The sequence below is a fragment of the Solanum tuberosum genome, unplaced genomic scaffold (assembly GCF_000226075.1).
Source record: "Solanum tuberosum cultivar DM 1-3 516 R44 unplaced genomic scaffold, SolTub_3.0 scf00245, whole genome shotgun sequence".
NCBI classification, from domain to species: Eukaryota; Viridiplantae; Streptophyta; class Magnoliopsida; order Solanales; family Solanaceae; genus Solanum; species Solanum tuberosum.
The window spans coordinates 400,604-412,825 of NW_006239167.1; the positions used below are offsets into that span (position 1 = coordinate 400,604).

General features: G+C 35.4%; 1 protein-coding gene across 2 annotated transcripts; it reads left to right on the forward strand.

Annotated features, from left to right (window-relative positions):
* LOC102591263 (aminoacyl tRNA synthase complex-interacting multifunctional protein 1) lies at positions 1–12,197 on the forward strand. Of its 2 annotated transcripts, none has more exons than XM_015313362.1 (12): positions 1–149; positions 275–373; positions 463–633; positions 2,257–2,322; positions 7,870–7,953; positions 9,029–9,145; positions 9,448–9,593; positions 9,721–9,811; positions 9,932–10,000; positions 10,427–10,518; positions 11,463–11,526; positions 11,992–12,197. In XM_015313362.1, the coding sequence occupies exons 1-12, from the start codon at positions 75–77 to the stop codon at positions 12,094–12,096; spliced, it is 1,179 nt and encodes a 392-aa protein (XP_015168848.1). In that variant the 5' UTR covers positions 1–74; the 3' UTR covers positions 12,097–12,197. The 2 variants fall into 2 exon arrangements, with proteins under 2 accessions (XP_015168848.1, XP_015168849.1); XM_015313363.1 differs by having other exon boundaries at positions 2–149; positions 7,870–7,935.
* The last annotated feature ends 25 nt before the right edge of the window (positions 12,198–12,222 follow it).

Below are 12,222 nucleotides of genomic sequence, written 5' to 3' on the forward strand. Positions count from 1 at the left end.
TGTTTTTTTTTTTGTTGGTGAATTTGAACAATTGAAGTGAAGTTGAAGAAGTAAACATACCAAAGAATTGAACCATGGCAGCTGCAGATCGCAAGCAAAACATTGTTTCAGCTCTATGCAAACACCTGTCAATGCTCTCATTAGACCCAGTAAGATTTTCAATCCTCAAATTTTATATAGTATGCAATGATTAAGTTGAATGCATGTAATGAATTGAATTATCAATCAATTTTCTTGCTCGTTAACGGATTATTTTTGGTGCTTTACTATGCAGAATTCCTATTCGACCAATTTGGAAAAAGACATTAAAAGCTTGTGTATAGACATTTTCAATTCTTCCCCAAATGGGCCTTCTATCACAAAAGATAATGAGGTAATATTTTAACAGTTCCTAGTTTTCTGTATTGAGTTTTTGATTTTTTTTAGTTCCCATTTGACATTGAAATCAATTTTTCATTCTAGTTAATGAAGTGGGTCGAATTTGCGAGTAACTTCCCTGTTGATTCTGGGACAAGCCTTAAAGCTCTAAGTGAGTTGAATGAGGATTTGAGTAAGAAGTCTGTTATTTTGGGCAACGGGTTGAAGATTTCAGAAGCTGATATTGTTATCTTTGCTGCTGTGCATTCATCCGTGGTATACATTTCCTTCTCTTTAGGTGCTTTTGGTTTGGAGGAAAATATTTTCAGTGGGGAATATTTTAATTTACTTATTTTTGGGTGCTTGGTTAGGTATGAAAGTAGGTGACATATGGTAATTATGCAAGCAGTAATATTGGAATAAATATTGTTACAACAACAACATACCCAGTGTAATCCCACAAGTGGGGGTCTGGGGAGGCCGGGAGGGTGGGGTGTATGCGGACCTTAATCCTACCTTTGTGGGGTAAAGACGTTGTTTCCAATAGACCCTCGGCTCAAGAAAATTGTTATTCAGAACATGTATGAAAAATATTCAAGAGTAAAAAAGTTATGATGAAAATATTGAAAAAAGAAAAACACTAACAACAATAATAGTAAAGATAACCAAAGTAAAAGTAACAACAGTAATAATGAAAATGAAGAATAAGATAAGAAAAATACTGACAACAATATAGTAAAGATAAGCAAAGTAAAAGTAGCAATAGTAGTAATGAAAATGAAGAATAAAGATAATGCTGGCATTATAAATTGTAATTGAAGCAAGTAATATTGAACAACCACCAAAGGATTTGGTGTAGTGGATGAGACTGCTCTCCTTTAACCAGATGTCTCGGGTTCGAGCCCTAGGTATCCTTGGTAGGGAGTGCTTCCCCCCGAATGGGGCCCTACGCGGTGTGAATTCGGATAAGTCCGGCTCAAATGTGGGTACCGAACACCGGATGGGAAACCCAAAAAAAAAAGTAATATGATCAAGAGTTCAACAAACTGACCTCCGATAAAGAAGGATACAATTATGTAGCAGATGCCTTTTATGTATAAGCATATAGAATAAGTATGTGACCTCCTTATGCACTCTATAAGGTCACAAGACTTCTTTGGAGTTATTTTTTGCAATACTTGGCATATATTGGACTATGACAAACTCCATGATGGACTGCTGCATAGTTTGAATAGAGCGTGTCTCAACAAGAAATCCCAAAACACTTGGAATACTATTCCTCAAGCCATTTGGTGGACAGTTTTGATTAAAGAAATAGCAAGATTTTTGAAGGAAAAGAAGAAATATATTTGGCCTTAAAGGCTTTAACACAAATGTATTTTCTTACTAGCTTTTTTGTGCAACCTAGTCCTTGTACATGATGTAGATGCAATGCTAAGTACAATTGAGGAATTGCACTTTTATGTAATTATTCATTGGATTATTGCAAGTCATCTATAAAGTCTCTTATTACTTGTCCGAACAATAATATTGGATGAGAGTTCAGATACGTGTGAAAGAAATTTTTTCTGCTTATATGTCTCTTGGAAATGTTTTTTTAATCTTCCCTTGGAAATGATTTTTTTTTAAGTAAAACATTTTCTGGCATGCAAATCACACCCTTTGTAGAGTTATATTTTACTTAAACATGATATTTGATTTTCATGTTAGGCATAAATGTTAAAGATTCTATTGACTTTTGTCAATTAGGTTCTTATTTTCTCTGTTTTAACTGTATTATAGGTGGTTTCTTAATTGTTCACCTTTGACAGTTCCTTAATTGAAAGATATTGTTGTTTTGGATATAAACTCTCGGTTCACTCTCTATTCTAACATGCTATCATAATTCTCTGCCACTAGATCAGTCTTTCAAACTCTGACAGAAACAAATTGCCGAACTTGCTTAGATGGACGGACTATATCCAGGTATGCTAGAGTTTGTATCAGGTTATTAGATTTTCATGTGGAAATTTAGATAGTGGTAATATACGGAAATCAGGATCTTCATCCTGCGGTATATAGTGTCAAATGAAAGGCTTACATGATGGCCTAGATGTGGTGAGTCTGGTGATGCCTGCAGGTTGCTCTACAGTCTACTTAAGATAGAGCTTTCAACTGATTTGTCATGATTATCTGTGACTTTCAACTTGTGGATTGAGTAATAGAGAGAGGATGTAGGTTATTGAAAGGGAAAAAAAAGTGGTTGCTGACTTGCTGTCATGATTTTCCTTGTTTGATGGTTACTATTGCAATTTTGACCAGGAAAATTGAAAAAACTTGTCGAGATTTGGCACACTTGTTTAGCATTGTAGTTGAATGTGTTCTTTTATTAATTTGAGGGGAAAAAATATGGGGCTAATGTGTTGCCTTGTGTTCTCCAATTGTGAAAGTAAGTCCTGTACAACGTTTTGGAGATTCACCATCACATGCAAAACGAAAAGTATTCTGCACTATGAATATTAATGCTAATGCTAATGTATTTAGGAAATTTGAGATTGTGGACATTCCAATATACACTCATGACATTCAAAAAATAAATAGAGCTGGGTATCATAGAAACTCTCTCCATTTCAATTTTTGTGGCAAAGTTTGAGCAATGTTTAAATAGGCAGGAATTTTTGGAAAGAAACAAAGACTTTTGAAAATTGTGCTCTTAAACATGCCATAATATTTCCTATTCAAAAAACATGTCATAACATTTGTGTGGCTATACTACTTTTGGAACTTGTGGGCTTAAAAACATGCCATAATTTTAAGTTAAATTGTTTCCAAATTTAGAAAGCTTCCATTCTTTTGGAGCAAAGTGCAAACTAGAAAGGAAATGCTGCAAAATAAACCGGAACGAAGGGAGTAGCTTCTTAACCTTTTCTCTTGTGTGTGTAGCTTCTATTTTATTTTTTTCTATTAAACAAATAGGAAAAGTAACTTTCTTCCCTTGCTGGGATTGATAGAAAAGAGAGTGAAAAATATTTGCGTTTTTCACTCGTGTTCTAAATCTTTTAGAACAAAACAACCAACTAGTTAACCTAGAATATTGCAAAGTGAAATTCCCTACATTATCCTTTTGGACAAAACTTGCGAAAAAATTATTCTTTTCTTGGAGATTTCCATATTCTCAGAAAAGTCCACCGCGCTCTTGATAGATTAGATTGCATTAGTATTTTAGAGCAAAAATTGTGCTGGTCTACTAACGATGCCATAAATGTTAAATTGGCTCATTTAGTTTTGTTCTTCAATTGTCTCTGATATGTTTAAATTGAGTGAATGGGGCCTAAGAAGAATTAATCATACGCTTTCAAGGGCAAATACTAGAAAAAAATTATTTGTTTTTTCAACTAAATAATGCTTTTGTAGGCACAACTGGTCTCTTGGTCCTATTTTCTCTCTAGTTCATTCATTTTGGACGGCGAAAGGTGATAAAAGGCGACGAGGGTTTGCCTTGCCTTGCCTTGCCTTGCCTTGCGGCGAGGCGCTCACCTTTTTGAATTGAGGCACCAATTACTACCACAAAACTTAAAATATTTAATTGCATATAAATATCCAAAATCTCAATAGCAATAACATATATTTGCAAATATTTCAATTCAAAAACTAATAGTAGATAGTAAAAGTCTAGAACATGAATGACTCAACAATTCATAAGACAATTGACAAGCAAAGCTAGAACTTTGTTGTGTTGAATGCATATGAAAGAAGAACAAGAGAAGAACAGAAAAAGAGAAGAAGAACAAAAGAAAAAAAAAGAGTTGAAAACGTATCAACAACTGAGGTCTTGAACTGAAGAACTGGAGAAGAAAAGAAAAAGAGAGAAGAAGAGTCCCGAAGGAGAGAAGAGAGTCGCAGGTTTGCCAAAACACCAAATAAACCCTGCCTTTTAATTATTAAATTAGGCCTTCTAAAAAAACAAAAGGTGACGCCTTTGTTGCCTTGCCTCTCCGCGTCGCCACTCGCCTTTTATCTTCTTTTTGATCTCGCCTTGCCTCGCAAGGAATAGTCAACGAGGCCTCGCCTCTCGCCAAAGGCAATAAGGTGCTCGCCTTTCACAACACTGCTTAGGAAAAATCCATAAATAGACACTTAGGAGTCGTTTGGTGTGAGGTATAAGGTATAATAATCCAGGATAAAATGCAGGATTATTTTATCCTGCGTTTGGTTGAAGGTATTAGGTAATCCTTGGATTACTTATCCCACCATTTATACCTTAGTGATGGGATTACTTATCCCATATACATGGTGGGATAACTTATCCCGAGATAATTAATCCCGAGATAACTTGTTCCCAACCAAACGACCTCTTAAAGTTTCACCAACTATCAAATAGACACATTAACTATTCTTGTGACCCAATGTTACCAAAAGCAAAAACCACAAAGACCGGTTTGAGGTTTAAGTGCAAATAAATCGTGGGATTTAATGAAAAAAGGTGCAAAGGGAGAAAAAAAATACAAATAGATATGTTTAGTTCAAGATTGATAATTATAAGCGTGAATGACAAATATATGAACAAAAAAATTGATCTTTTTAATGATAAAATGAAATATCAATTGTTTAGTGTTGCCTTTTCAGAAGAGGCTCATTGACTTAGAAACTTGATGATGACTCTGAAGTACACATTAAGTGAGGGTGAAGCGCTCAACATGTTATGAGCCTCACTTTAGGACTCAAGTGCACCTTTGACAACACCATTGTGACCAGATAAACACCTCTCATTGGCGTAATTGTGCCTTATGCACACTTAGGTCCGAAATAACTCATGCGTGAGATACAATGTCTTTTGACATGTTAGATGAACAAATATAATTTTGACCCGTTTGTGTAAGACAAAACGAATTAAAACAAAGAAATCTACGTCAAACAACCCTTTGACCGGATGTCCTTTATTTCTTCATTACCTTCATCCTTTTCTATTCTTCTCCATACACATATCATCAAAACTACACTGTAGTTCCCTTTCATGCCTCAAGCCTATACCCTGGGCGTGATCGGCACTTGGAATCATTGCTGCTCCCAAGCGAATCCTTGGCGTGACTTACTATTATTCTGAAGGCTCTAACACATGCAAAAACTTTTAAATGATGAGCATGCAATAACTTTAGAAACAAACTCAAAAATTTGAATAAATTATATATATATGTTTGTAAAAGTTATAACTAGAATGACTCGTCTATGAAGCCTACTTTCATCCAACATACATATCATTACGACTACTTTCGTCCAGCTTTGGTGAAACCTCCTTGCTTTCAGAGGGCTCCAATTTATCTTGAGTATTAGTAGTTAGTATATATTGTTAGCAGAGTATTCAAGTAGACTGGTGTCTTGTCCCGATAACCTATCTTCAGTATGTTAGAGGCTTCATATATGAGTCGGTCTAGTTATAACTTTCAACATTGTTTTAGAAACATATATATATTGTTCAGATTTTTAGATCTTTGAATAAAGTATTTGATGTTGTTTCTAAGGTTATTGCATGCTCATTTTTTAAAAGGTTCCGCATATGTGTTATAGCCTTAAGTATAGTAGTAAGCCAGGCCAAGAGTACAACAATGGTTGTGAGTACCTAGGTGTGACATTCCCATCATTTTCTTCCTCTTAAAAAACACAAAGCCACCATAGCTAAAAAATCTCAGAACCCTTTCTTATGGGTCATGATTGGTGGTGGAGATGGAGAATTCAGGCTACTTTGTTCCAGTTCCACGATGTAGTGGCGGGCAGGGGAGATGGTGAAATTGGTACTCCAGAGCTTCATGGTGTTGGAAGGTGGAAACTGCTTTTCTTGGTTTATGGCGGTGAAAATTTTGATGTCAGCCACAAGCAACAATTTTAGTAAATTGGGGTCCGTAGGAGAGACAGTGGGAGTAAGGCATGAATTCTCTGCAGCTGTCTATTGAGTGGCCACTGGCCACCCATGGTAAAGAGGAACCACATATCCACCAAATTCTGTCATTGTAAATTATCTATCTTTTCCTGCTTCTTTGTCCTCCAAATGGTTGAAATTTGATCCTGCTAGGCTGATGATAAACTTGTCTCCAAATGGTTGAAATTTCAGAGTTTATTTCCTTCACTTTCTCGCCATCGAGATCTGGAAAGGAATGAAGTTGTCATACCGGTGACCTGCCAAATTCATCCATATGCAACAAAAATACAAATAACAATTTTTCATGTATGCATATTCTAGTGGATTTCTTGGTGTCCTTGACTAAGTTTACTCCTATATGGCTAAGTATTTTTGGAACTTCCAAAAATACAAAATTGGTGGCGGCTTTACTGCGAGGGGGCATTTGGGCTGAAATAGAGGTACATTATAAGGGTAAAGAAAGAATTTCACTATACTTTTCAGTTGGAAATGCATTTGAATAACATCAATGTTTTCAAACGTGAAGATAACACAGGCGTGGTGCTAGGTCAGACTTGTGTGTCCAATAGATGAGTCCGGAACCTATTTGAGCCACAAAGAAATAAAATTGACCAAAATAAGCCACTATTGTAGTAAGTAACGAAAATAGGCTTAGTGTAGAATTTTTTTCCGTTTTATCCAATATTCCAAACGGTTTCCGTTAGTCTGTTAGCATCTATATTTTAATATTAAACGGAACTTTTTTTCCACTTTAAAAAGTGTAAGAAGTTTTTCTTACGGATAAAGAAAAGTTACCTTTACCTTTTCACTTTTCTTTCTTCTTCCCCTTTCACTTTCATGGAAGATTTCACTTTCAACTTCCTAAAGTTTTTCACTTCGAAGATTTTAATTTCGTGTTCCCAACCCGAAATAAAATTTATTTGATGTATCATAACAATATAATAAAGAGTTGCAGAAATTATCATAACAAATACATTTTATTTCGGGTTGGGATCACGAAATTAAAATCTTCGAAGTGCAAAAAATTTAGGAAATCTTCCATGAAAGTGAAAGGGGAATAAGAAAGGAAAGTGAAAAGGTAAAGGTAACTTTTCTTTAAGTGTAAGAAAAACTTACACTTTACAAAGTGGAAAAAAAGTTCCGTTTTATATTAAAATATAGACGTTAAGAGACTAACAAAAGCCGTTTGGAATATTGGATAAAACGGATTTTTTTAACACCAAGCCTATTTTAGTTACTTACTAAAATAGTGGCTTATTTGGGTCAATTTTATCTCTTTGTGGCTCAAATAGGTTCTGGACTCCCAAGAGACGCACCTTTGCCGAGTAGAGGTGTCTAAATGGTCACTTATAAAGTGTCTATCTAGCAGTTGGTGGCAACTTAAAGTATCTATTTGTGTGTTTAGTTTTTTCTATTATGAATTGTGAGAAAAATCATTTTTCATTACAAGTCTAATCCATTCTAATGATTGCTTGTCCTTGCAAAATACCACCTACTGCTTAAACAACAAATCACTTTTTGTATTAATTAAACTTTTTAAATCTCTTACGTACATTTAATTGCTCATAGATTTATGTTGAGCAAGAGCATGCATGTTTAATTGATCTATTTTTGCGCAGACTAAAGGTGACGTTGGAGATGCATTCCAAAAAATTTTGCTGGAGAAAGTCCAATTTGAGCCACCTGTGAGTAATGCCTATACTGTAATGATCTAAGACTTTCTGAAGAATTAGCTCGAGAGCAGAGTTGATTTGCTTTTTGACTTGTTTCAACTCCATTTTCCATGCATTGCTACATTTCCAGTTACCAGAACAGGAGCAATGACTTCCACTCTAATCACTAATGTAGTGTTCACTGATTGAACACGTTTAACGGTTTTTCAATACTGAAAGTAGAAATGGAGATATGTGATACTACATTTTGTTGCTTTTGGAAACTACCATAGAATATTTTATTTAAAAAGTTTCTATCATCAATAACACTTATTAATTATTATACTATCTTGATTTGAATCATTCCTTGTCTCAATTACTCCCTCCGTCCATCACTAATGTAGTGTTCGCTAATTGAACACCTTTAACGGTTTTCAAAACTGAAAGTAGAAATGGAGATATGTGGCCCCCAAGGCCTAGCTCAAGTGGCAAAAGGTGGAGGATTTGTGGCTTAGGTCGCAGGTTCAATCCCCACGCCATGCAAAGCGAAGCCCGGTATTTAAGTGGAGAAGGGTAGAGGGGCGGGCCCATTATCCACCGAGTTTAGAAGGCTGTGATTGGTCCAAAGGGCGGGTCACAGACGGATTTCTCGGTCATCAAAAAATAAAATAAAATGGAGATATGTGATACTACATTTTGTTGCTTTTGGAAACTACCTTGAAATATTTTATTTAAAAAGTTTCTATCATCAATAACACTTTTTAATTATTATACTATCTTGATTTGAATCATTCCTTGTCTCAAATACCCCCTCCGTCCATCTTTACTTGTCCACATTTGACTTGGCACACCCTTAAGAAACAATAAATAAACGGGTAATTTTACTATATCACCTCCAATTAATTATAAGTCATCTAAATGTTGGAAAATGAATAGTATTTAATAGCAAGGTAAAAACACAAAATGGTAGTTTATCTCTTGTTTATCCAAATTGGACTAGTAAAGTTGGACAACTATTTTTAGTATACGGGACAAGTAAAGATGGACGGAGGGAGCAACTTCTAGGCTCAACGATGCCCAAGAATGGGCTTATATTAATATCCTTTTTTCTCTGACATTGATTCAGGCAGCAAAATGTGTGAAGAAGGTAGAAGTGGAGTCAAATGCCAAAAAAACTGACACAGAGACCAAACCAGCTAGTAGTTCAGATGTCGACTTGAAAAAAAAGAACAATACTGGCGTGGTATGTGGTTTTAGCAGTTTACCCTTCAATTGTTTTTATTCCTCCTATAATTAAAACATTTTTGTTTCTTGTTCTCTAGACAGTTTGTTGCAGCTGTAGCAAAAAATTGTATTGCTTTCTTCAATCAGTGACAGTAGAAAATATTGTCATTTCTTATTATTAGCGTCTTTGTTGCAATCTTAGGTACTCTGGTATGACTTGTTTGTTATAGTGGCACGTGCTTGATGCTTCCAGTTTTTAGTTTCTCTGAAATTGCTCAAGTTTGAACTGTTTCTAACACCTATCCCTTAAAATCTCTGAAGAAGAAAGCTGCTGCAGATAATCAAACTTCTGCAGAAAAGAAGTTACCTGAGAAGGTAGATGACAAAGATAAAGATATCAGTGTTAGTATGCTAAAATTACAGATTGGCCACATTAAAAAAGCATGGAAACATCCATCAGCTGAGAGGTATTATAGCTAATCTTTCATTTGTTTTGTTTGTAGTCTCTTTCCCTAAACTTGTCCACTCCCTAGCAACTTTATATGGTTACTTAATTAGTTGTAAAACCTTTTCCTGGGTTATCCCTGTGTACAGCTTACTGGTTGAGGAGATAGATGTTGGAGAAGCAAAATGTCGGCAAGTAGTTAGTGGCCTGGCTAAGTTTTGCAGCCCAGAACAGTTGACTGTATGCTTTCTGTTGTTAAGCGTTCATATGTGCCTATTTCTGGCATCTCTGAATTGTATTTGCTGCATCATTTGGGAGCTTCTATTTCTTCTAATTGGTTTTTTGTTGTTGTGCATGCAGAATCGCCTTGTGGTGCTTGTGACAAACATGAAACCATCAAAATTACGTGATATCACATCAGAGGGAATGGTATTATATCCTATCTAAGCTTATGACCAACTTCACATTAGCTTATGCTACTGAACCTTTTGCCTTATATTAAATGATCTACTTCCTCTGCCTAATATAATCGACTTGTTTTTTCATTTGCTATGTGGATCCGGTGAATTCAAAGTGTCTGTCTAAAACTTTTGGTCTCTATGGTACTTTTCTTTATTCAATATCTAGACGTGGTTTAGCTAGTTAGCATATCATCCATTTAAGCAGTTTAAATTTCAGATTATTCTTGTTTGCGCATAGGAAAATTTAGGTATTACTATATATGTAAAAAGATTGGTGGTGGAATGTGTAGAGTGGTCTAGCTCCAGTTAATCTTTCATAGTATTATCTCTGTTCGCCGTGCTATCTCTCATTTCTTTACTGTTGTTAAATCTTTTTTCTTAATTTCCTTTATAGGTATTATGTGCTTCTAATGAAGATCATACTGTGGTGGAGCCTCTTATAGCACCAGAAGGTGCCAAAGTTGGGGAATGCATCTCATTTGCTGGGTATGTTTGTAGCTATGCCTGTTGGTATTGCATAAATTCAAATTTCTAGTTGTCTGCTTGATTTTTGGCACTGATTCACATAACATATATTATGTGGAATGTATTAATAAAAAAAACTTCTTCATAAAAATAAATAGTAAATTAATAAAGGGAAAAAGGACAAATATACTCCCGAACTATCGTAAATGGTATGCAGATACCCTTCGTCATACTTTTGGGACATTGGTGCCCCTGCCGTCCAAAAACTAGAGCATATATACCCTTTATGCTAACAGACATACACGTGTCATAATCTTATCCGCCGATTAAATATCGGATCGACGGATAAGATTGCGCCACGTGTCTTATTTAGTCTTCCGTTAGAGTGAAGGGCATATATGCTCTAGTTTTTAGACGGTAGGGGCATCAATGCCCAATAGTATGACGGAGGGTATCTGCATACCATTTAAGATAGTTCGGGGGTATATTTGTCCTTTTTCCCATTAATAAAACCTTTCCTTCACAAACCATCTGTGTCATTTTCGCTTTTATTGGGCTCTGCCGTTACCTGTTAAGTTCTGTCTAATGGTACAAGATTTTTGGATTATAGTTACCACCTTCTGAAGAAGCACAGAGAATATAGGAAGTAAGTCTTTCAACTGGAAGGTGATTTTGTGAAAAAGGAAACATTTGAAATTTCAGTGCCATTAGATATTCAGTTGTCAGTGCTTGAGTGACCTCAGCATCCAATATTCTCTTTTTCCGATGTTTTTCTCCCACATTTTGATACTAATACTAATGGATGGATAATTAGCATGTGTTTCCTCTGTGTAAGTGTGCCGTTAGGCTGAATATGACATTATGACTGTTCTTTTTTGGTGCTATGAATTTTTAACTGAAGATGAAGATTATGTTATGGTAACAATTTACTTTATTAATTCGCGATTCTACATTTATCTATCTAGGCATGATGGAAAACCAGAAGATGTTCTGAATCCTAAAAAGAAGCAGTTTGAGAAAATTGCTGTGGTATGTATCTTGAATTTTATGAATAGCTTAATCTTGTCTATGTTCAATGGTGAGTAAACTTACCGCACTCTAAGCTCTATTCTTATCTAATTAGTTAACACAAATAGTTCCTTATCTATCAAGGTTGATAAACTTCCCAAACATATAAGAATGCATGAGGCTTATGAAAACTTCATGTTGTAGCTTAACAACGTTATTAAAATGAGACTGATTAGTTAGCTGGAGAGACGGGGTTGTTCTTTTAAGTTTTCAATTATTTAGCTAGAAAACGATAGGGAGTCTCTGAGTTTTAGTTGCTTAGAGATCAGAACTACGAAAATAGGTTCATATTAACATTTTGGCAATGAAGTAGAAATATGTTTTTCCAAACATGGTATGAAAAATGATTACACATCATTTCCTTCTTCTGAGGTTTCCCTATCCATTTAGATATCTGTGATGTAAATTTTGTCATGTGAATTGCAGAACCTTTTCACTGATGACAAAGGAGTTGCTACATTTAAAGGAATCCCATTCATGACATCTGCTGGACCATGCACATCTTCGATTCCCCGAGCAACCGTCAAGTGATTGCACTTGTCAGCAGAAGAATAGCTTCTCTTCATTGTACCATCTTTGTTGGAAATGCATTGTTAAACTCGTATGAATACCGTTCTTTTCTCTTTCTCTTTGGGGGGGGGGGGGGGGGGGGGTGAG